General features: G+C 38.6%; 1 protein-coding gene across 1 annotated transcript in view; it reads left to right on the forward strand.

The window, feature by feature from the left end:
* Window positions 1–339: 339 nt before the first annotated feature.
* The window catches only part of LOC122189778 (receptor-type tyrosine-protein phosphatase N2-like), a 132259-nt gene continuing 106130 nt past the window's right edge, over window positions 340–26468 (forward strand). The window contains exons 1-2 of the mRNA XM_042889154.1: window positions 340–568; window positions 1717–1959. Of these exons, the coding sequence (XP_042745088.1) occupies window positions 340–568; window positions 1717–1959 (472 nt within the window). The remainder of the gene's footprint in view (window positions 569–1716; window positions 1960–26468) is intronic.

Here is a 26468-nt window from a genome sequence, read left to right on the forward strand (position 1 = left end):
AGAGGTTCTGTTTCTAAAGCTAGCATGTAGGCTCTGACTTGCTTTTAGGGTAATTGTGCAGTTGCTAAGGTTCACGGACAGAAAGAAGGGGAAAAAGTTCACGGTGCCAGTCTGCGTACGTCCATAATCCATTGAAGCAAAACAGACATTTCTGAGAAAGCCAAGCAAAATGTGCTATCATTTATTAACAAAACACTGAACAGTGATGGTGTGTCTCGGATGCATTTGCTTATCTGAAAGCAACAACTTTCAAGCCCAGTTAAGGAAGAAAGCTGGGGCTTACCCTGCTGAAAAATCAATAGGTTCTCAGCGGTGCATTGGGCTGTGCAAAATAAATACATGGCTGTAGACACAAATGCAGAGCAGGTCAAAACCTGGTACTTCCCTGACGCACTGTCAAATTGTGCTGTATGTGTTAAAGGTGTAAAGGTGCTACCATCAAAAGTATCGTCAACAACAGCAAGTCCCCTGGCTCCTGCTGCTACGCTGGCAGTCTTAGCAGATGGAAGAAAATTGCAGCCATGTATCATTCCTAAAGGTGCTGCTAAAGGTGGAGCTGCCATGAGATGTCAGTGGAAGGGATGGATGACACCATAATGAATTTAAGGCTGCTTCAACTCTGTTAAGCTGTGCCTTATTAAAGCAGAGAGCAGCACGTGGTGTTTTCCAAGATAGAAACGAAAGGAAATGTGTAGTAGTCATGAAAGGTAAAAGCTGCTCCAGAGGCTATTGGCTTCCATTAATTCCAGGTGGATAGACTCAGAAATCAGCAGCTCTGCTAGGAGAAAAGGTTCCTACTACCAGCTGCAAATATCTAGTGAGCCTTGTGAAGGGGCAGGGAAGGTGCTTCATTACAAATACTGAGCAGAGGATAGGACCAGGAGCATGCTTAATGTTTTTCTCCAGTTTAGTAGTAAAGCATTTCTGTCTCTTTGGATTACCTAAAATAGACAGTTGTTTTATTCATTTATTTATTTATTTTGCAAGAGGCCTCTGTCAGTTACTGAGGCCAGTGTCAGTTACTTTTTTTGTTTTGTTTTGCCTTTTTTTTTTTCCCAGTAGGAAAGAGAGTAATTTTAATTTGGGAAGTCTTCATTTTTTTATAGGAAGGGAACAAAGAAGAAAGGTAATTATCAAATCCACTATTATAAGAAAGAGAGGTGCATCTCAATGGTTGTTTCAGAAAACATACTAAAACTACCTGGCTTCATAAAAAGAGGTTTTGTGTTTTCAGTGAGGATCAAAAGTGCTGAGATTAAATCTTGTAATATTCCTGTCCTGGGACTCAAATCTTTAGTAGAATCTGTGTTTAAAACCTACTCTCATCAGCTTGATCGCAACCCACAAATGATATAAATCCAATAGAATAATCCTTGGTTAAAGAAACAAAGTTATGATTATTTTCTGAGCTTCTACAGTTGAGAAACTTTCCACACGTTCCCCTCCCAAACTTCCTATCATGTTGATCTTGCAGAAAAATGGAGGCAGTGTCTGCAGTCTTGCAAATCTCATTGCTGAGGAAAAGCACAAATCTCTTCTTGTCCAAAAAGCTGAATGAACAAACCCCCAAATTCAGCTGATTCTTTTTTTCTTCTTTCTATTTTTTTTTTTTTTCCAGCAAGACATAAACTGTTGTTGCTGTTAGGAAACTGTCAGGTGGAAATGAGCACTACAACTACACCAATTTTTTTTTTTTTTTTTTTTTTTTCGTTTAAGGCTTTGCACTGCTGTGTGCATTCCTGCATGTCCTCGGCATTCGCTCTGCAAATGCAGCAGAGCAGCGGGAGATGCACCTGGCATTGCCTTTCTGCAGCATCTTGGGAGTTTGCAAAGCCACCGAAATAATCGGGTGTTGTTTCTGCCATCCGGTGGCAGTACGGATGCAGTGCAAGGGGCTGATCGCCTGCAGCGTGGTGCTGGGCTCAGCCTTGTTCTGCCTGCAGCATACCAACTTAGTTCGTTGGTATTTCAGTAGGAGTAATTAATCTTCACTTCTGCTTTAAAAACAGCGTTTTTAATAGGATTTCTGGAGGGAAAATCTCCTGTGTTTTTGTATCTCCAGAGAAGACGGCATTGTTGTCTTTTCTATTTTCATTCCTTTTCCTCTGAATAGCCAACTTCTGTGTATGGTCTTCCTGACATCTGGATAAAATTTGAATTTTTACTCGTCTAGTGTGTAATGATACTAAATCTTAAATCAGACCTAAGGACTTAAATTTATTAACATCTCCAAACATATGTAGCATATACATAGCATATTTATTAGTAGAGGGTTGTTAGTTAAGGTAGTATAGTTAGATTGTGGTTGGTCTCGATGATCTTTGAGATCTTTTCCAACCTGAGCAATTCTATCATACATATATCTCCCTATCCCCAAATAATGAGAATGTCAGATGCATATGATTTTATTTCTCAACTACTGCTTTCTTGAACAAATTTCTGTGAGACTGGGGAGCTAAGTACCAAAATAACCTCCACACTTCAAAAAAGCTTATTTTCATTAAAAAAATTAAGCCTCTGTTTATGGGTAGTAGCGTTCAATTTTGTCTTGTTACATCCTTTGGTGCTCTGCCTACATGTGTTCACCTTTCCAGGCAAGAGAGGAGGCTGTATGCACTGGATATTAAAATAGATTTGTGATGTAAACTTGGAGAGACCGTTCCCTATTTGTTGGTGCAGAGATTCTGAACTCCACTCCAGGAGTTCACATACTACAGATCAATCTGGTTCTACATGGGGTACTTTATTCTGTTGTATTATACCCAACTGCTGTGGCTTCTTCCAGACCCGGTCTTTTGAATGCATTTGGTTTTCTGAGGCTTCTTATGCAGCTGGGATTACATCATTTATAGATGCAAAGCTTCAGTTGAAATGCTTCCCCTTGCAATATGACAATGGGAAATGGTTTCAAACTAAAAGAAGGAGATTTAGACTAAATATAAGGGAAATGTTTTTTATGATAAGTGTGGTGAGGAACTGGCACAGATTGTATGGAGAAGATGGTGGATGCCTGTCCCAGTAGACACTCATGGTCAGGCTGAACAGGGCTCTGAGCACCTGATAGAGCTGTACGTGTCCCCTGTTCACTGCAGGGGAGTTGGATGAGGTGACCTTTACAGTTGCTTTCTAACTTGCATGATTCTATGATTTTTTTCTAGCTCATCAGAAATTTTAGTCTTTTTGGCCTTGTTACACATCTTAACTGTTTCCCACAGAATCATGATGAAGCTATAGAGGCACAGAGCAGTTCAGAATAAAAGCATATGCTGACTATGTGATGGTACCAGAAAAATACAATCAAAACTATGGCTGAATAGTTTTGTAATTTTGGTTCTGTATTCCTCATATTAAGAGTCGTGTCTGAACAAGGAATGTGAGCCTTTATTTTCTAATATTTGCTACAAATTGAACTAAATCATTTTAAAATGTTATAGTCTTCGAGTTCAGGTACCTGCTATATATTTATACTTCCACACTGTCATGCTCTTCATTTGAGTTAACTCACAAATAACTTTATATTTGGTGGATGCAGATGATACTTGATTTTCAGCGAAGCCATTCGGAACAAATCTGGAAGAGAGAATTGCTTGTCTGTTTATATAAAGCTGTCTGTATGTGTGAGCTCTTTGTAGTTGAAATATGCATATATGTGCATTGAGTTTTATGTAACGGTGTGCATTGTACAGCAGAGGGAGTATTTTGTCAGGAATCGAGAAGGCTATTTGTCACTGCGTCACCGAGCATTTGGCACATCACCAGCTTTAGTGAGATATACTATATCTTTTTATCAGAAACAATCAGGCACGAGCACATTAAGCAGCATACAAGTGCAGAGGTTGGATGGGATAAGCTTTGAGTTACTAAAACCTTTCATTTTGTCAGCTTGTACAGAATAGATAACGATATTTCTGAAAATGGAGTGGAAAATGGATATGCAAGTTAAAGATGAAATGTTCAGTTGCTATCAGCATTTTTTTCTACAGACTGTTTTTGTGTGTGTGTGTGTGTGTGCGCCCTTTATGATTTATTTAGTTTTGAGCAAGATTCCCTTTCCCCCTCTTCCCTAAATCACTATTTCCTCTTGCCTAAAATTTCACGCTTTTTAAGGCTGTTAGAGCCAAGTAGGTGAATTTTCAGTAGTCCAACACCTGTTGGAATTCATGGATTTTCCCTCTTGTGTTGGAATTAAAATGTGGTGTGTTGGGTATTGGTATAGGATCTGAACTGTGTGATGAGAAAAGATGTGGGCTATGATATGAATGTTCTTCCATGCTTAGTAATACACATATACATATATACCTGCAATTTCCTGACAGAATGTGCAGCGGCAAGGAATGGGAGCAAATTAATCCAAATATTCTAGTCACTTGTTTTATTACCATTCTGCTCAGTATGTGAATTTTGGGCCAGTAGATGTTGTATGAGGCAGGTGTTGAACAAAACCCCCAAAGAACTCTCCGTTCATGCTCTTTCAGAATAGGTGCTCATTTACAGCCTGGTAACCACAAATGTAGATTGACTTTTAAATGAATGAGGTCTTTCTGTCTTGTTCCTCTGCTCCCCTCAACAAAATCAATTGTTAATTCTATTGGAATTTTATGGAATAAGCTGTTGGAAAAGTGGTTACAATATACTGATGGCTTAAAATGTTAGTATATATTTCTGTTATTTCACGTTTCCTGTTAGAGTTTGTATTGAAAATAGATCTGGTATTAAATGGCCTTGTAAGATCTGGAAGCAAACATCATTTTTAATGGAAGGCTCTTGGCCATTCAGTCTCATGGCGGAAGTGTGGCAGCAATGCAAGGCTCACATCCAGTATGGTTTGTCATACCTTCGTTCTTGCAGCTAGGCTGCTTGTTAGAGTGGTGTAAAAACAAAGCCACACTCAGTTCTGCAATAATGCTAAAGACCTCATCACAGGAACTCTGATTTATACTTAAAAGTATTTGAGACCTACTTCGCCAACAGAATATGAAACCTTTTGCTTTTCTCTAGCTTTAACTCAAAGCTGGTCTTTAAGTAGAAGTCTTGAACCTCCCTCTAGCATTTTCTCACATTTTCTTTCTTTTTTTTCTTTAGGATCTATCAGTCCTCAGCAATTTGTTCCCTTCCTCCCAGCTTTTCTATGTAGCACAGCTGTTGGGCTAGTGGTGGAATTTCCCATTTAAAGACAATTTCTGTGTATAGACATGTTAATCTTTCATCTTGATGTCCCTGGTAGATATAGTGAGATGGTGCAGTGCATCTTGCTGCTGTCTTGGAATAACGCTTCAATTTTTTAACCATTTGGTTTACAATTTTGAGTACAGTGTTGGGTTGAGTTATTGCTGAATAACCTGGCTCCGGAACCAGCAGAGCATTATCAGTGTGGTGCTGTACTGGGAATAATTAGCCTTGCTTGAGAGGCAGGTCTAATTAACCCAAGCACAATGCTGCTCTAACGAGGTTATATTCTCTTTGAGACCTCAGCTAATATCTCTGCATGGTGCTGTATAAATGCGCTAGTTTGGTTATCTCTGACCTCGTCTTCATTGCATGTGGGTAAATATGCACTCAAAAGTGTGAACAGATATCCAGACAGAACTTCTTGTTTGTATGTCATTTGCAAGGGTGTGCTGTGTATGTCTGTAGGGTACTGTTTTGTCATCCTTGCTCATTTGGACCATCCTGTCGCAATCAGTGGAGATACTGGTATAAATCAGATCATAAGCTTATAATGCAGTCAGAAAAGAGCTATGTCTTTCAAAAGCTTAGAGTTTTAGTCTTATGAACATGCTATTTCTCATAAAATATTTATAAAAATGACTGGCTTATAATCATGCAAATAACCAGATTCGTATCAACATGCCTCAGTGGCAGCAACAGACCTTACTTATCATTGTTAATTCTGTCAAAGTGCTGGACAGATGTGGTTTATCCAAATAAGAAATTTCCATTACTTTTTCTTGTGCCAGGTTGAAGAGTGCTGCTCATGACCCAGTCTTGGCGCAGTCTGTCTTTCATCATTGTTTTCAGTTTTCAGTCCCATGGAGTCTCCTCCATAATAGGACTGGTACAGGCTTGTATAAAGTTTGACTGCTTACACCTGTTGATTATGGGATTTAACTATTCCTTTTTGGCATTGTCCAAGTGGATTCAGTTACAGCTTTGGGTTTGTAAATTTTTCCTAATTTTACTAATATATTTGTCCAAACTATTTTAAACTAGTCCATAAACATTTAAATTCAGTGTCCTGAAAGGTGTATCGACCCAAGTAATCCCCAGATAATTATTTTGTGAATGTTTGTCTTCAGTTGGGCAAAATAAGACATTTGATACTAGAATGCTGTTAGATCCTGAGGCTGAAAGTTCCATGCAGCAAACAGCATGGGCATGGCACCAGCTAATGCTGGGCACCATCCACGTGGTGGGTGCTCAGCTCTATACCCAGCAATCTCATGAGTGCCATTCAGATATCTGACTACGAAATGATTTCAGCAATGCTTGTTACTTTCAGCTGGTCTCCTCCTTCTTCCAGTGTGAAACGGCTGTTGCCCAGGGGCTTGGAGAACTAGGCTCTGATTTTAAGGTCATCCAGGAAGAGTTTTTTAAACCGAAGCTTTAGACAAAACAATGGAAACTTGCTGTGGCTGTACGTTACATGATTGTGATACAGTGTGATCTCATTGGTGACTTGTGTATATAAAGATTTCAGAGAATCATAGAATGGCTTGGGTAACCTTAAAGATCATCCACTTCCAACCCCCTGCCATGGGCTGGTTGACACCCACCAGCTCAGGCTGCCCAGAGCCCCATCCAACCTGGCTTTGAGCACCTGGGATGGGGCATCAGCAGCTTCTCTGGGCAGCAGTGCAAGGGTCTCACTGCCCTCTGAATAAAGAACTTCCCTCAAACATCTAGTCTAAATATCCTCTATTTTGTTTACTATTAAGCTACTAGTAAATTTTTTTTTTCATGTTGTAATTCTTGCTTTAGCAATGAAGTTTTTGTAAAACACCTATGTAAAATATTAAAATTCCTTGTGTATTGTTGTAATAGAAAGGTATGAAATACATGAGATACGTCATCACACAGTGAGTTTGGCTGCAATCTTCAGCTTTCTCCTATCACATTTATTGCATATTTCAGTATTGCTTTTCTAGTACACATTTTTCTAAGTTCTTTCTGGTTTTACTGGGGATCAGAGTAAGGAAAAAGCATGGACTCTTGAGCACAAAAATATTACTCTGCTTCAGTATCTCTCTCTATTCTTATTGAAGTGTATTTCTTTCAGTATCCTAAGTTGTTTTATAGGTCTTTTATCTCAATACTTAAACCCTTCTGAGATTTTCCTTTATTCTTTCCTTGGTCCGTTTGATTATGTTTTATGTCTGTTTTCAAGGATAATTTTCATCTGAAAAAAGCCATGATGTCTTAGTATGAAACATGATTTATTTTACTGTTGATGATATCGCTTGTGATTTCAGTCACATGCAAACTGCACCTTGTCAGAATATTAATTTCCTACAAAAACAAGAGCAAATACTGTCCTGTATTGTGCGTTTTGATGATGAGGTTAAGTGAACTCAGCTTAACACAGAACAGAGTATTGCTCCACAATTGTAATTTTGTTGATTTAGATCTAGGATGCTTTTTACAGGAAAGAAAGCAGGAGTAACTATCAAAGAGAGTTTTCAGGGTTGGGGGAAAGGGGGAAATTGCACAATAATTTTCTTACGTGGGAGCAAAGTATGTTAAATATTTCAATACTGGCTTTTAAAACAAATTAGATCAAACACTGTACGTTTGATCTGTTTCAAAGTTTTCAGGCATTTTTTTGTCATAGTGTTTTGGTTGTTTCTAGAGATGTTGTCTTTTTAAATAGGAAAAATAAACTTCAAACCCAAATATTTCTATTTCTAAGCAGAATACATAGCTGAAGACCGTAACTAAGGGATGGGGATCCTATGAAACAAATTCACATTCTGAAGAAGAGCACGCTGATGCACAACATCACTGCAATTTTGCTATAAGGTTAAGGTGTACTCTTACTTGGTGTATGCTCCAACATACACCAACATCCATCTTCACTGTCCACGTTCTCTAAATGGGGTTTGAAGGCTTTCAGAACTCAGTGCTTAGCCTTATTTCCACATGTTAGGTATATGATTTAGGCTACGGTATACAGTGTGTACTGAGTCTGTATATTAATGCATTCTCATTGCCTGAAAAAAAAAACAAAAACCAACAACCATTTAACACATCCTTTTGGCATCCATCTGGGATTTCAGTCTTCTACAGTTACACACTGTTAAGTCACCATAGGATATAGTCTCTCTGTGACCCCTTCACAGAGAGAGCTGTGCTACTGCCTCCTTGTGTCTCGAGCCCTACACCAGCATCCTCTTGAAGGGATAGTTGTGTTAACATCATCTTAGGGAAAATATTGTAATTGTTGGTGGCAAGCTAAAATTCAGCCCACGGAAAATACGGTCTGCTACGTTTCTAGAGACTATTTTTAGGCCATTTTAAGATGGAAGTTGTTAACTGAATTGGTACAAAACATTTCCGAACGTAGCCTAGAAAATTAAACAAGATTTCTAGCAATACGCAGTGGTTGACAGTTAAGTAGTTGGTACCAGCAGCCTCAGGATAATTCTGGGAAGCCTTTGCACTATTTGATGTGTTTCTGGAGTAGGGTATATGAGATGACTGCAGATGTGCATTGTGGGTGCTTCACCTACAATGCCCTACTTGGAAAATCGCCTGTGAGTCTAGTAGTTGGAAGAAAAAAGAGACACTAGAATGTGTGTATTGTGGAACTAGAATAGGAAGCAAAATAATCAACTTTGAAACTCAAGTAGTTGTTTGATTTCCTGTTGAATTCATGGCAGCAGTGCTGTAGAGCATCTCAACCAGCTGAAGAGAAGCAGTTTCCCAAAACTAAATATTTTAAATGTCTTTTGTCTTGGACACAGTAACAAGAGTTCAGAAAACTATATAAAACAAACACACCAAAAATGTCTTTTCAGTTTTGCCCTGTGGTTATCTGATGATTTCGCAACTAAGTTAATTTCTCCAATGTATATCATCCTTCTTTTTACACATGAAAGTTTTATGAGTAAGTACTAAGTAAAGAAGAGTAATCATTTGGAGAATGTCTGTTCTTCATGATGCTGTAAGTTACAATTTAATTTAATGGAAATCCTAATTCAGTCTTTCTGATGTTCAGTGGTTTTGGCATATAGCCTTAAATCTCAGCTAAAGAAATTGAAGAAAATTGACATAGATTCTGTTCATAACACTTCAGCGTTTTATGTTGTTATTTGGAACTACAGGTTTACTTTTAAAAATGATACACGTGCAAAGATATAGAAATAATTTTATGAAGCAGATAGCCCAAAGGGTGGTCTCATAGTGGGATGAGAGAATGTCTCATAATTCAGATCAAATTTGTGATCTGTTGCATTACTTAATACTTTAAAAAATTAAAGAGTTCTATAGTCTGGTGTTCTCAATTTTTCAAACAGAATTAATTGAACTGACAAGGTATGAAGAAAGTACTATAAATCTTTTTTTCTAATGAACCTACGTGTCTGAAGCTTAAACCAAAAGCTGTAGACAGTTTTTGTACATGCGAGGTTTAACTTCATCTTGACAGTGAAGTCACTAAGCATTCTTCTATTGCTGCTTTTTCAAGTTGGTATATGTTGAAAGTAGTACATTATGTGTGCATAGGCCACTATACAGTGCCAATTGTTGCACTCTGTAGAGGGAACACATATACTTACAAAATGGTAGAATAAATCTTTGGCAGAGTGGTTGGCTAGTGGAGTTCCTACTAGAATGAATTTGCTTTCTTTAGCTAATTGTTTTATGTACACTTAACACACAACCTGCTATTTTTCTCTCTGAAAATAAGTCTGAGCATTTTTGCTGATAAAGTTTAAACATCTTGAAATAAAGCATCCACGGCTGACATGATTCGTGCTTTGTTCTTCTTTTCTGTGAATAGCAGATGTCATAAATTAATGGCTGTACCAGAGTCGGTGATTGTCAGTTTGACTAACAGTATGTAGTTATCTGAAAATGTTTGTGGCTACTGAAGGAAACCAGCTTGTATTTTCATCATATGGATTTTGAGGAAAGTAGGGAAAGATGAGTGTATTGCTAGTGAGCTCTTGGCCTTGTATTGAATTAATAACAGCTTTTAAAATGTAAAATATTGTGCTTTTATGCCAAAGTCTTCATAATGCCAACAGACAAAAATTCCTTTTATAATTGAAGAATTATATTGTTTCACTACTGATGCCTTCAAATCTACTGGAAGCTCCATCTCTACTTGAATCCTAGTACTGAAATGGGAGATTTTTCAAAAAAGACAGTAGATGTATTAAATTGTCCACCTGTGTCCTCAAAGTTTGTTGTTATGTAAAATGAATAAAATTATGCTGCATGTAATATCTTATTTGGGATAGTGGAAAATGAAAGAAAAGTGATGGAAACCTGTTAAAATGTTATGTGGCACTATTTAGTAGTACACTAAATTTTTAGCAAATTCTTTACAGCAGTATTCTGGAGCTTCTAAGCTGTATTTGGTTTCAAACAGTCACCTTAACGTCATATTAAGTGCATGTAGAGGAACGTGCAGTGGTGTTGTGATTTCATCCTGAATTTCAAGAGAGATGCACAGAGTTTAGGGAGCTTATCTTGCTCTGTCCTGCCTGCTGTCCCTCCATCTTCCCTCTGTGGAAATGTTCTGCAAGTAAAAAAACTGCATAGCTGAGGAAATGCAGATACATTTCCCATATGCTTAGTGAAAACATTAACAGCAAAAATCGTCCAACCTTCATATGCTTTACAAATAGCAATTTGAAGAATAATCAGAGGAGAAAGGAGGATTAATTCAAGTGAGCATTAATAACTGGGTTTGCAGAAAATACAGGCGAGGGAAAAGAAACTTGATAATATCACGCTAGTTTGCTATCAGTATAGAAAAGGCAAAGGCAAGATGTAACTTAATGGGCCGGAGAAGTCAAGAGCAGAAAAGTCAAGGGCAAAATAGAAAACTTATTTTCAGATCTTTTCCTGTTTTCTCTATTGCTTATCTTAGAAGAGTTTTCAGATCATTTAAGATATTTCTTCTATCTTGTTTTATGGTTTCGGAGCTGACTTTTCTCAAAACGTTGGGCAAATCTTGTGAGAGTTGGTGCTTCTACTTGGAGATGTCCTTTGTATTCTGCAGATTAAGCTTGCAGTATCTGTGATGTTGTTCTGTACTCTGTTATTTCTCATTCCATTTGTCTTCCTTATTCTCACTCTCACTGCTCGCTGTTGGGGGGGGCGGGCGCCCCCCCAACAAAATAAGAAAACCCTTGAGTACTTGTTTTCTAGTTTATGAAATTACTTAATCATTGGAAGTGAACAGTTGCCCAGAATTGCCTATTGGAAAGTGAAGAGATTCATTTACTGACAATGAATCAAGTGAAGAATATACAAGCAGTAAAGAGTCTTGGGAGCATTTGCTCTCATTTTCATTGGGTTACAATACTGACACTTTTCTCCCAGCTTCTAAGCTATTCATTAAGAGTGGTTGAAATTTAGGGGAATTATTTTGATTGTCAGAAAGCTTTTATAATTCATAGAGCTTAATTCTGGTAATTAAGGTCAATCTCAGTTAAAAACAACAACTACAACAAGCCACCAGCAATTACAAAAAAAAACACCCAACAAACTAAAACAGTAACCAAAAAACCCAGCACAACCAAATATACTGCTGCTCAAACTCAGAATTTTGACAGTCTTCAATAGTATATGTAACTCAGTCGTGGTTGTTGGTGCATTCACCCTACTAACATAAAATGATCTAAACAGAACAATTTTCTTACCAAACTATCTCAAAAGGCAGTCTCTATCAGAGGAATGTTTGTGTGCTGAGCTACTAGTAATGGCTCAGCATCAAGACCAGAACTTGGAAGCATTTCATTCAATAGTTAGCATTGCTTGGACTTTAACTTGGATTCCTCATTCATGTTGGATGTGAACACCACTCTTCTGAGAATTTGGTTGGAGGTCAGGTTCTGTAACTTCTGGTTGTCAAGGTTTAAAATTCTCAGAAGTAGAAATTGAAATAAACAATGTAAAGTGAAATAGATGCCCTGGGTGATGAGTACAGAGAAGAAACACAGTTAAACAGTTCCCAAATCCACTTTGTTCACTAGTGATGTGCTTTCTTCCTAAGAGATGTTTACTTATTAGGTGTACACCACGGTCTAAATCCACTTGTCTGCCAATGTAAATAAATCTGCAAAGCCCACTTAAATTAAAAAGCTAGAGATAGTGATATTTCTTTGTTTCAAAACCACAGAGAGTATTAGGAATCAATTTCTTATATTCCTGGCTTTCAAGGCAGTTCAGTAGATTTATAATCTTGTACTTTAAAAAACTTTTTTTTTTTTTTTTTCTTTGAGGTATGTTTGTATTTTTGATGAAACCAAGGCATTTGCCCTTTTGAAAGATGATCAGGTATGCAAATGTAGTTACCTAACACAAATGTTAGCAGATGTGTATGTTGATACCATTTGGGCTTCAAGAAAATATCTTTCAGAGAGACAAGTTTTCTGTAAATATTAGAGTCCTGGTTTTCACATGAAGACATTTAGCATATTCCCATAGGTCATATTTGTCCTCTGTGTCTAGTCATATAAATATAAATCGCTTCTTACCCTTTAGGATGATGTCACAAGTGATATTTATTATCTACCATTCAGAAGTTGCTTATTTTGGGCCTGAGTGGGAGCAGGAACTGCCATTTGGTTTCATCACCTGGGAGAGGTTGTGAGTCAGTGGACGAGGTTCCCCAGCATACTGTGACAAGACCTGGACCTAGGCAAGTCCACGTTTAAATAGCTGTTTGAATGTAAGCATCCAAGAGTGTCTCTTTGTGCTCAATGAATAGTACCTGTTGCATATTTATCTTAATTTTCATCAGTGTGTGTGTGTATACTGTGTGCTCTATTCACACTGTATGCTGAACAGGTAATTATTAATTTATTCTTAGGTATTTCAGTGTCAATCACTACTGTAATATATAAATGTTTCAGAAAGACTAATGAGTTTGCTCAATGAGAAAAAGTGATATTTTGCCAATTGGGAAATGGGAGATTAGGGAGAACAAGGCTGAAACTGCCAACGCTGAGTGTGTACAATTTTTTTCTCTCCCTGAGGCTTATAGGTACACTGTGTGTGAGTGGATTTACACTGGTACAGATAATGATATCTCTGGGAGTCAAGAATGATCATCTATTATATTCTAATTTCACTATGAAATGTAGATATTATTTTTTTGGAGAGGTGTGATGGTGTAGAAGGTGCCAAGTTATTTAACTATGAAGATGCTCAGGGAACTGAACTGTTAAATCAGCTGCTTACATGTCAGTCCCCCAGGTAAGGGACTGCCAGTGGACCTAGCAGTATTCTTAAAGATGATACAAGACCACATGGTGCTGATAGTGTTGAGTCCCAGAGCATGTTCCCTAAACCAAGCATCCAAATGGAAAATGTGACAATCCAGGTCCCAGGTCATGAGGAGTGCCTGGTGCTGTGCTAGAGCTGAGGGTGATATTGGCCATCCTGGTAGGAGGTGTGCCCTGGTCAGGACACTGAGTCACCACACAATGGACCCCAAATCCCACATGGCAGGAAGGAGGATTGGCTAGAGGCTGTACCTTAATGATTGGAGGCTGCATACTCTTAAGATGAGAGTGGATGGTAAATTGTGATTTTCAGAACAAGGGAGTTCTGTATCTGTTTGCAGTGGTGGTCTTTCCAAATAGATATAGGACAGTAGTAATAGGTGAGGGGGGACCAGGTGTCTCCAGTGAGACATCAGTAGAGCCTGAACCACTTAACAGCGCAGTCAGAAATGAACCCTGTCTTGTAATCTCCAGGATCCTCAAAATTGGTTGGATGCTCAGATTCCCACACAGGTTGTGCACAGGGAAGGTGGTGTTTCTTCAGTTGGTTTTGAAACCTCATGTTGCTTACTCCTGCCTGCGAAACCTATGGAGGAGTAACACTGCTTTAAGAGCTGTGGCTTCTGAAAGTGGACTTCTATGTTTCTTTCTTATTTGTAACTTTTCATCTTAAACTATGCACTCTTATGACACAAAATACATGAAAATATTTTAAATGCATGTAACTAACCTAATGACTGACCTTTGTAATTATCTTCAGGTCCTTCCTTTGCCCTGTTGATTGTGTTTTGAGCTACCATTTGCACTGAGGTGGTTGGCATCATTGTTCTCATCTTTCTGATCTTATTATTGATGCTTGTTTGAGGAGTTTTCAGGCAAAATAGCAAATTCAATGCCCTTTGTTTTGAAGAATAAGCAATATTTTCTGCAAAGGCTGCAAGTATTCATTGGGGCATGTTAACAGTGCAGGACCAAAGGGCATCCAGTTAGAAAGTCATCTGTGGCAAATGAAAGTTTTCTTTTCATTGCATGGCCACACTGTGTCAATTCTGGGAAGCTCTGATAACTCCCAAATCCAGAAAACATGTTTCTTCTGTATTGTCTTTTATACCTGTGTTTTGACAATTCTTCTGATATGAGTTTTTAAAATAAAATATCCTATGATGAATCCATGTTAATTCATGTTGTGAAATGCCCAACTTTAAAGCTTTATCACTGTGATATTTGTTCTTATTAACTTACTCTTGATACCTAATGGTTATGTTCTTGATTATAACTATTGCTGCAGTGTGGATGAACTCAACCTTTTAACTTCAGTTCATTTATCACATCTCCTGCCCCATTGTAAATAGATATAGTACATGTAGCTTGTAGGAAGTCAGCATGACCCCCTCATAGCAACATAGCCTGGGTAGCAGCAGAGAGGAACATGAGACCCACCTCGAGGACTTGTACCTGGTTGTGAGGGCTTGTTTGCTCCTGTAAGTTACTGGAAAGCAGGAGAGGTGGAGCTGGAGGCCCTACATCTGCCAAAGAGGGTGCATGTGCCCGTATGAGAGTTGTGATTGTGAACACAAGTATGAGCGTGGTCATGAAGATTAGAGATTTTGGAGTTAACAATAAAAGGTGATTAGAAAATTGGTAATCATTTCCTGTCATTTTGTAAGTGCCTAGTATTTTGGTTTATCCGTTTTGCTGTTGTTGATCCTGAATGTAAAGCTCACTGATTGCCAGTTAATTACATACCATTAATAAATCAATAAACGACTTTAATCCTGATTTCATTGAAATCATGTGACTTGACCTTTTTCTGTCACAACACTATGTAAAATTGATGTAAAGGAAGATAAAACATCCAGAAAACACATAATGCATGCCTTACTTACTTAGCATCTCAATTTATGTTATGGGCTGCAGGCGTGATGGTTCAGAAGATCCTGTTGTTCTGGTCTGTATAGCTGGCTCTGATAGCTCTTTTATTAAAACCAATGTGAAACAGCCATATTCTTTATTCCATTGAGTTCTATCTTTAAACAAAAGCATGATCTTTGGTAGCATTTTAGCACTTGCTGTCATGTGCTTCAACCAAATTTCCATTAAAATTCCAAGCACCTTTTGAATTGAAACGCACGCTTTGGAACATGCGATTCTGATCCCTTTGCATTGATGCAAACACTTTCTGCAAAATCTCAGCCCAAGCCATAGCTCTTGTAGTCACTATGTTTTGTTTGAAAGAGGCTGATTTAAAAAAAAAAAAAGTAAAAAATCAGATTGGTATTTATAGTACCTGATGCAGACATTGCACTTCAATTGGGTGAGTTAGAGTGCTCCACAGGCATTGTCTGTCCCTGTGTCTAGTTTGCATATTGTATGTTAATGAGAAGTGTGTTGTCAGTCAAGGTTATATATAAAGGCCAATGAACTAGCAAGGCATTGAAGATTTATTTATTCTATGAATGTTGCTTTCAAATGGCCAAGGCCTGGAAGTTGAGAATTAATGGCTGCTCTGAACTTTTAGTGCTGTTAATGGCATTGTGTTTGGTGCTTCTGCTATGATACTTTCACTGGTGCTGTGAACTCTTCCTCCAGTGCTGTGCAGAGATCTGCTTCGTTAAATTTATCAGTTTGGGCTCAGAATGAGTGTCTTAGAAATGATTTCTGTTGTAGAAGTAAATGCTTTTAGATGTGTAGCTCGTAAGGGCTTTTTTTGCAGGTGAGCAAAGCAAAAGGCATTGACATGATCTGCTGTTTCTACCTAATGGCTTATAAATGGTGCAAAGAATTTGGAGTTCTACCATTCATTTCTAATGATAAAATATGAAGTTATATGAAATCATGCTCATTAAATAATTTCAACTTCTGGTAAAACCTCTCAAAAGAATATCAGCATAAATTTCAGTTGATAAAAGGCTCACATTACTGGTCTGTGGAGTGTGGCTTCCAACTAAATTAATGAATTAATTAAAGAGACAAGATCTAGAAGGTTAGGCAGGTTCTATACTTGGTAGAAGTATCTATGCAAACCGAAAAATGACCTGCAATCATTGGAATGGTTGCTGACACAATTTTATAGAGCCCAGTGTTTAGAGTTAAAATGTTATTTAGAGGTTAGCTGAATTGTGGCCATATAGGTGCTGTCACTTTGCTTAATGTTTGCATCTTAGCTATCTTCAAAAAAAAAAACCCAACAAAATACCTACCACAAATGAAAAAAAAAATTAAACAAAAAGAAGCTGGCAGCTTATTTTGAGAACTGAGAACAATGCCTGCAATTGAAATTTATTGTCTGCAGAGTGCTTTTGCTGCTGCAAACCTTCAGTCCTGATTTAATAACCGTCTGCCCAGAAAATCAGCCTCACTGTGGGTTTTGGCATGCACTGAGGAAGATTTTTCCTCGTTTAATTTTTGACCATCAGCAGACTATTGCTTATACATTAAGCTATAATCAGGAGCACTTAGAAGTGCTTTCTATTATTGGGTGTTTAGTGACCGCTGCAGTGACTGCTGCATTCTCACACCCCACATTACAAATTCACCACCTTTTACGTTAATTGGCAGAAAGCTTCAGAGCTTCGCAGGTTATGGAAGCAGAACTGCCCTTCTGTGACACCGGGAATGAATTCCGGCTTGGGGATCGGCTGGCTGGATAGATGTACAAAGAGGGCTTTCTTTGGCTGTGTACAAAGCTGGAAGTCCGTAGGCAGGTCTGCCCTGCGATTTCTGTAACACTTCACAAAGCCATAGCTTGTGTGCGCCCTACCATGCAGATGTGGAAGATGGTTCCTGGGGAATGTGTATGGAAGTGTGTGTGTTCATAGGTGAGGTATTCATCTTGGCAGGAGCTATTCAAACTCAGCTGTTTGCATAAACAATGGGCTCTTCCTATAAAGCTAATAAGTGGCTCCCATGGCTCCGTATAGATGGCAGCAGCACCTGGTTTTGGACTTATGAAATGCATATATGTATTTCAATAGATAACATTTCTCAGAGTTTAACAAACTATTAGAAAGCACTAGGGAGATTTGTATGCTGCGTACATATTTCTGAGAGTTGAATTTCTGCCCCTGGGGAATTGACACTGCCACAGCTCAAAGGAGAAGCTATCAAGGGAAAAAATATTGAAAATCCAAACATGAGCAAATAAGAGATGTTTTATTTCCTCTTCCCCCTTTTCCATGTGCAAAAGATTGGGAAATAACTGATATTGCAACCGTAGAGGCAGAAGCCACTAAGAAGAAAAAAGGATCTGAGGGAAAGCAAATAATATTAGTGCTTTGCTTTATACTATAACTTCATCATAACCTGCTGGAAGTACAGTTTTATCTTGGATCTGACAATGATAGGGTTGGTTTGGTTTTTTTTTTTTTTTTTTTTTTTTTTACTAGATTAATGTTATTTTTCTTCCAGTTGTTGTTACAACCTAGAAATTGCATATGTTTGTAAGTTTTCTCTAAGATACTGTCAGAGCAACTGGAAGTAAATCTTTCTATTGCATGTAATTGCTGTTATTTTGAATTTTTCAACCTGTAGCCTGAGTACATTCTAGATCCCACATACGAATATTTCTAATACTTAAAGATTCATTCTCACTGTGTCCCAGGTGAAGACAATGCAAGGGAAGAGTCATTTACTGCATATCTAATTGGATGGGAATGTAAAATTTTCAGAGAACAGTTCTCCCTGTGTCAAATAATACATCAAAATATCTCAGTCTTGTGTATTTGCTGTTTGGTCAGTACAGATTATTTCCCATTCTGAATCTTTGTGCTGAGAACTCGTATGTTTGCCTCATAAAATCCCCAGGTTTTGGTCATAGTTTACTGGTGGTTTGCAGGATTAGTATGTGGTCAATGTATGTACTTCCCTGTGGTACAGATGTTCCCACAGGAATGTGCAATGAATGGATTTTATGGCATTTCTTGTAGGGAACAATATTCCTTACTGTCTGCCATAGTCACATTTGCTGCTTGCCACTGTGGAATTGGTCAGAGTCCCATGGAAGCCTTGATTCAGCAATCATCAGTGAGAGTCTGTGTGGTGCTCTGTTGGTTTTAAAGGGCAGATCTTTGCATGGATTCATGGCTACCAGCACAAACTGGTTAGGAGATTTAGGATTTAAGAAGAAAAGTCTGATATAGGAAGAAAATACCCAAGGAAAGAAACTGTGATTGGGGTAATTTTAAGCATGTCTAATTAGTTCTGTTACAGAAAACTCCTTGCTGTGAGCGCTGGCTCTCTTCCTCACCCTGTAGATTAAAACGCAGTGTGAATAAATCTATGGAAAGTCGAGTGGTATCTGGGTTTAATCCAGGGTGCTAGGAATACAGACATGACTTTTAATGCAGGGGCAGGCACAGGCCCTGACCACGAAGCCTCTATCAACTTACTTTCTCCCCTCCCTCTTTCCTGTGCCACAATTGCATCCTCCCTTGTGTGACTGGTTCTCTTCTGGCTGATGCTGGATAATGCTTAGATGCAGAAGGAAAGCTCATCCCAAACGGATGCTGCTGCAGTTGCGTATTGTGATATACTCAGAAAATGGGCGTTGCAAAAAGTTGCTAGAGAATTATTGCGGACCTTAAAGTTATTGGAAGTCTCTGATACTGGTTTGGTATTTCAAGAGCTATTCTCTTTTCAGTGTTAGATTTGTGTTATGGTAAAGGCACATGGTATTTTTAACTGTGATATGTATATATGCAATGCATAATGTAAGTCTGTATAGGCAATATCATATCTCCTTAATACATATGTATTTCTACTTGAATATTACTGCAGCAGATGGATTGAGAAAGCTAAGCCTGCTTATGAGGCTTACATGTATATATTTTGATTCTGAATATGCACAGGAAGAGCACACAGGTGTGTACAGAGCACGGCAGTGTCCTTGGCAAAGAACAAAACTGGTTCTCAAGATTTCTGGATCTGAACTGGCCAGCCTATATTTCTATGTGCCATACAACTACACAGGAAATACCCAGAAAGCCAGACATTAGAAAATCCCTTTTATCTGAGAAAGTAATCTTCACTTCTTATACGTCCTGGCTCCAAAATGTTAGTGCGAGCAGAAGCGGAGATGGGGCTAAACCGCTGATGAAAAGCAGATTGAAGGGACTCTAACAGGAAGCAAACAAAACCCTTATCTTCCAGGGGGCTGATGGATTTTTTTTTTTTTTTTTCTGCCATTCCTTTCCTTTTTGTTTGTAGATATGGGAGTTATTCAGGAAGAAGTGGTAGCTGAGGCATGTTTATGTACAAGATGCCCTGTCCTTCCCTGTGCTCTGCCGCAGCACTGCTGCTTTCCCAGTCCTTTCAGGTGTCCTTTCTGGGGGCAGTGGAGCCTGGAGACTCTGCAGCTCTGCCTGTCAGCTTCCTTGGCAGTGCTGTTCATACAGAATCATAGAATCATTAAGATTGGAAAAGACTGCTAGTCCAACCATCAACCCATCACCACAATGCCCACTAAACCACATCACTCAGTGTGACATCTTCCCTTTCCTCAAAAGCCTCAAGGGACAGTGACTCCACCACTTCCCTGGGAAACATCTTCAGGGTCATCAGGAGTCCTTTTTAAAACCAGACCAAGCTGACTGCATTGCTTTGGCTAGTTAGCTGAAGGAAAAAAGTTTCTTTGAGCTTTAATATTTTTCATCTCCCTGTATGAGGCCCCAGTCCTCCTTATAACTGTAGCCATGTTTTCAGTCCCAGACTTTTTCCTGCATTTTAGTCCTTAAAGTTGAGGAACACACAGAGAAGCACACCCCGTATATTCACATCTGTGATGAAAATACATTTTTAAGAGAATTAGCAGGTAGCTCTTCAATTCCTCTTGTATACTTGATTTAGCAACTTTGTGTTTGTGTGAGCAATCCCACTGACTGCAGTGAGAGGCTATGTGAAATGCCACAGCTCTTGGCCAGCATCTTGCAGGACTAAGAAGGGTATTTCCTCCAGTCCCTTCTGTGGATGAGAGAATAAAAAGGTGCATGTATCCGAGTGACAAGGCGCTAGAAATCTGTACAGCTTCCTAAGCTTGGTGTCTCTGGCAGCCTATTATCTCCTGTTAAGAATGAGATTGCTGGCATTAGAGAAGGATAGAAAAGCAGCAGAATGCTTGTGGGCTCTACCAGTGGCAGTCTAGTGAATTAGGGCAGGATGTTGACCCTGGTATCTTTTTCCTCTTTACAAGCCTTAGGTCCCTTTTGGGAGTCTATATGCTGTTAAACACTAAAAGCATATGTTAATAGCATCTTACATTTTGAACCTCAGATCGACAAATTCCATCTGGAGTCTCTGGAAGTGCTAGTAGTGTAGGAGGAAATGGAAGGGCAAGTGAAAAGGAGAAGGGGACGGCTCCTTTGGACTCCTTGCATCTCAATATCTGCTGAAGTGGCCCTCATGTCCTTCATGAGCTCCGGCATCAGCACAAGCTCACAGAATCTCTCCTCGCTTTCAACATCACAGACACAATGCTGCCTGTGTCAGAGCCGCAGGCGAACTGAAATAACTGTAGATACAGAAAGGAACAAAGTGAAGGAGTCTTTTGAAGCCCAGAAACCACTTTGAATAATTTAGGGATCTTCCTTATCATCCTACTGTTTTTGCTGGCAGTTGAGATGTACGGATTCAGTGGCTTAGGTTGTAAGAAAAAAAGCAGAGGTTGGGGAATGAAACAGCTCAAGTTGGGTTTTCTCTGGACTTCGCTGTACACAGACTTCTCTCTCTTCCTATTGGAAATAATCAGCTTTCTTTTTCCTAAAGATTTCAAATACTTTTAATTATGAAGAGCACTTGACAAAAAGCACTTGCTTTTTCCCCCCAAATGTGTTTATTATTAAAAAAGTACTGAGCCCTCAGCAAGTAATTTTATGACTAGAGATTTGCATTTTGCAATCTCACCTCTTGCAAAAATTCCTCTCTTTAAAATTAATAATCTGTCCTTTACTTAACAAAGTGAGAATGCTTTGGAAAAAAGGTATGCAGGTTTGAAATATTCATGGAGGTCTAAAATGGAGTACTGGCTTTTGTTTACTATAGATTGCATTGGCTTTCATGAAAAGGAGAATTGGCTTTTAAAAGAGAAACCCAAATCCCTTCAAATGCTTGGTTTTGGGAAGGAGGGGGAGAACTGATGCTGCCTGATGATTTGTTTTCATGAGATGTCTGCATTAGCTCTCAAATTACAGAGCTGATTCGATGGAAAATTGCAAGAGGCTGCTCATTTGTGACTGACCCTGCCATCTAACAAGAAGATAGACCTTAGGCATAATTGGGTTGATGCTGATTTGATCACACACACACACACACACACTTAAAATAAGTCTTACATCTGCAGAAGCAAGGCAATGCTTTGTCCTTAAATTGCCTCTTTTGTTGGTTTTCACAAAATGCTGCTACACTGGACAACTGCCTTTTAGAATTCATGTGCCTAGTTCAGTGGATTGGGGATAAAGTTAGTTTTATTGCTGCTTTATGCAAGTACATTCTGTCTGTGTGTTTGGAGAACAAAGTATTTGCCCAACATCCTACCCCAAGAAAAGCAGTGCACTCAATAGTGTATCATTTGAGTGGCCAAAAGAAATCTAGTGAGATTGTACTCCTTAACAACCGGTCATTGGCACATGTTTTAAGTAGGCTAGCATTGAGAATGATTAGAGTAGCAGATTTAGCTAAGGAAGGTGACATGAGTCTTGACTAGTTTGTGGAGAATTTTTTATCATCTTCGTAAAAAAATAATCCAATCATGGATTTGTTTCCATTTTCTCTGGAAATCCAAGAATGCACTGCTGCTTTCACTGAGAGCCTGCACGCCACTTGGAAGACAGATCTGTATGTTCTATGCCACCACACATGCACGAAGCCAGCCAGCACAAGCTCTGACGTCTGGGAGATGCAGGGGCAGGGCTGCTTTTGTAGAGCAGGGAATGAACGAGGGCTGGAAATCCGTGAGATGCGTTAATTCGGCACCTCGCCAAGCTGCCCCCGCTGGTATGGCTTGGCAGTTACCCTGCCCTGCTCAGCCACTGTCTCATGCTCGACCGCCTGTGCAGATGCAGAGGACTGCAATTTGCAGCTGCCTGTACAGGTGAAAATTTTATCCAAACACCCTGCTGCTTAAGGACCTCGATTTCGTGCTTCTTAATTGTTTGGGAGGCTCAACACTTGTGCTAATAAAGGGCTTGCTGAAAGACAGTTTGCAGGGAGACTATTTTGTTCAGAGATCTGATTAGAGATGTATACAAACAAAACATGCCCATAAACATAAACTGGTATTTTCAAGAGCTGTTGTTCTGAGATCCTATACTGCAATGGAAAAAGAGTTTTTAGGCTCATTCTTAAAACATTCACAACAATGCTGAGAAGTTTCAAATATTCTTTAGTGTGCTTGCAGCAAACAGTGCTGTGTTTGTGACAGTCCTCCCTTTGACAAATAAATCTGTGTGGCTGAGTTCAGCCCTCTGAAAATAAGGGCTTACAATGAATAAAACGCCAATGTACTGTACCCCTTTAATTACCAGAGTTCTAAGATGGCATAGTTATAACATGTAATTAAATTTCATTGTATAAAGGGAACACAGGCTGTGGTAGGCACATCTTTCATCTTTTGATGTATAATGACATTCAAAATATTCTCTAGTACTCAGTTGATAAACAACTTGAAGAGTCAGGGTCTACGGAGTAGCTTGTTTGATTTTAAATTTGTAAGATTGGCACGTGGTCTCTTTTGACGCTGCTGCATTCTGATGTGATCCATTTATCTAATGTCATTAACAGTACATGCTGAATGTACAATTAAGCTTGAAACTGTCAATGTCAGTGGCTGTTAAAAAAGGGGTTGATAAAAATGAGAAGAACCGCTGTTTTGTAATAAGCATCTGTGTTGCTTTTAAGTCAAGAAAAAAAAATCAATGAATTTAAATATATTGCTGTCTTCATTGCCAATGTAATTCAATAAATATGTTAATTCAGTGTTCAGAGCACTGAAGGGAGTTGAGAGCTTTTTGTGTCATTTGTTTTTGTCAGTGTTCATGGTTTTTTGTTTGTTTGTTTTTTTTTTAGTTAGACTTCCAGCTTAAGTCCAGTAATAACAATAGTATTAAATTACAGTAGAAATATTCTATATCTCAGATTTTTAACAGTGATGTTTTTGTCTGTTTTATTTTGTTATCTTTGAAATAGCAAACCAGCAATAATGAGCGTGAACTTTTATCATTAAAAATTCTCTTGATACAAGAGCAAAAGAACAATTTAATTTTAACAGAAGAAAATCATTTTCAAACCCCATATAAATTTCAGAACAGAAATGTCTTCCAGGCCGGATTGTTTGTCTTTGCTGTGAAGTGTGATAGATAGACTTCATATATTTTAATCCTATTTTGGAATATGCGTGTTCTGTACTTGCATGAATCGCATATGAAACATTTCTTTAAAGTCTCTTTAACATAATACCATTATTCAGTACTGAATTATATAAACTGATAAGAGAAACACCCGTTTCTGTATATTATATTATATTCTGTATATTTCAGTACAAGTGTTCAACTATTTTGCACAACTACAGCTGTTTTCTAAGGAAGGTGTTAAGATATTTCGAAATGCAGATATAGAGGAAAGTCATACTAACAACTGGAATAAGATTTGCTTTTGTGGTTTCCAGAAGAACCAACAGATGTGAGAGTACTAGAAAGGAAATGCTGACCTGGGAGTGTGCAGAACTACAAGCTCCCGTGTGCCTTGGTATGGCTTCATGTGCTGTGTGAAAAGAGTGTGAATGTGAAAAGACTAAGTTGTGATTGCGGAGTGAGTAGAAATGAGTGTCTGTGTCAGAAGCACTGAGTGCTCTTAGGGGCATCTACGAAACAGACCTTTCTTTTAGAGTGTGAGATCTGTTGAGAGACACCACTGTTACTGTGTGAGGCCTCTTCTGATGCTTCTTCCTTAGTGCTTTCCCGGTTGTCTAGCTAAGAACCAAGGAAATTTAATTATCAGAATATGTATTTTTATCTTATTTATTTTTGTCTAGTTAATGGCTGGCTGCTCGGATCATATTGCTAAAATATAAGCCTGGATTTAGGAACACAGGATGTGGCCTTGTAAATAGACAGCATATAGAAACAAAGCTCCAGTCCATAAAATTACTCCTTACCAGTTAATATTCCAGATAATAAAGGAGCAACTTTGAGAGCAACCTATATAATGATATGAGGAATATTAAACTCAAAGGAGCATGCAGTTGTGAAAGTAGAATTTCCTATGTGCAGTAGGATGTGAGAGGCCACGCAGCTGAGGACCAAAATCTGAAAGAAAATTCTCAGTTGGGAATAGCAGAAGAGAAGAGCCTGAACATATTTATCAACTGCAGGGTGAGCACACATCCTTGCTTTGATGTTAACCTGAAAAACAATGGGTGGCTTTAGTATGCATCTATCTAGGACATGGAGACAGAGACAAACGAGCAGCAGGGTGCAGGCCTCAACAAGTCATCCCATGGGATACTCTCATGGACATTCCCTTTCAGCCAGATTGAAAAAAGTCTATTTGAAAATAGAGTGTGTGCAGAGGAAAGGCTGGAGAAAAGATTAGCAAATGAAGCCTCTTCTCAGTGAAGACACTGGAGGGGCACATTTATTTAGCCTTGCAGATTAAGCCTGAGAGATGAAACCTGATACAAAGATGATAATACAGCTGATATCTCTGTTATTGATTAAATACCAGAGAGAGAAAAATACTATATAAGCTAAAGGCCAGAATTAGCATGAGAACAAATAGGTGCTAATGACTCACGGCTAAATTTAGACTCAGAAGATATTTCCAATTCTGGTCTCTTGTGTAGCCTTTGGGATAGAAACTTTCTAGGAAAAAGTGAGAAATGTCTTTAAGGTGAAGTGTGAGGCATTTTTATGGGAGCTATTTTGATGTGCAGCGCAGATTAGAGGAATTTTGTTTTCATTGTATAGCTGGCTTTGAACTTATTTCCTACGCTGTCCATTACACAAAATTGTATTTCTGTTGATAGTCTCAGATGCCTGTGAGATGCATAGGTGTTTCACAAGAAACAAAAACCTCAAAAGAACCAACGTGCTGTTGTTTATGCTGTGTGCTTAACACTATGTGTATATGTGGGCTACAAACAGAACCAGGGCTCTTTGTCCTTCTGCATCTGAGCAGCCAGGAGTGGGCCACCTCCAGCCATCAGCCCTCCAGCTGTGCACTGCGTTCAGTGCTCCTCGAAAGCTGTAGCTCATGAACCACACAGATGGTTAGAGTAGAAGGGTTGGATAAAACCATGCCAAACACTGTTCTGACATTTTATCAGTACAGACCGATTTCCTGTGCCCAGGAGCACGCTGTAGCTTGGCTTAATATACCTGTGCATATGCTGTCGTTGTGCTTTCTCTTGGACTTTGGCTTGACGTATATATATGAAATATAACTGCTGTCTCTGATGTAAAGCAATAGATCGCGTATCAATCTGTCTTAGAATGAAACAAGAACAATACATACGTTTTAAAGCTTATTAAAGTTTATTTTTGTAAGTTTATTATTTTTTCTCTGCTTCACTAGTTATCTCAATATCTATCTTCTTTGTATTCATTTCCAAATAAGCTCCTTTGCCCTTCTCCCTTATATCCCCCATGTTCCATAAGCACCGTAACCACTTCTGAGCCAGCTTAATGCTGTCCTTTGTATTCCTTCTTGAAATTCTCCTCTCAAGAACACAAAATATGTTCAAGGACCTGAACTGTTTTTAGCATCGGTTGTCCTTCTGCCTGATATTGCTAAGCTCTTACCTCTGTATTTCTGTTGTACATTTTGTAGATACATATCTAAACAACAGAAATACTCATTTATGAATGGGATCTCTTTGGAGAGAGTTGCTGTGTTTGTTTTTCTTCTCATTATTATTTTATTTATGTGGATATATTTACTTAAGTATATCTAAATATATATAATTTTTTATGTTGCTGTTGTGGTAAGTATGTGTTTCAATCAAACCCTGAACAATTATTGAGG

Source organism: Lagopus leucura, unplaced genomic scaffold (assembly GCF_019238085.1).
Source record: "Lagopus leucura isolate 7727_CA_CO unplaced genomic scaffold, USGS_WTPT01 Super-Scaffold_100157, whole genome shotgun sequence".
In the NCBI taxonomy this organism is placed as follows: domain Eukaryota; kingdom Metazoa; phylum Chordata; class Aves; order Galliformes; family Phasianidae; genus Lagopus; species Lagopus leucura.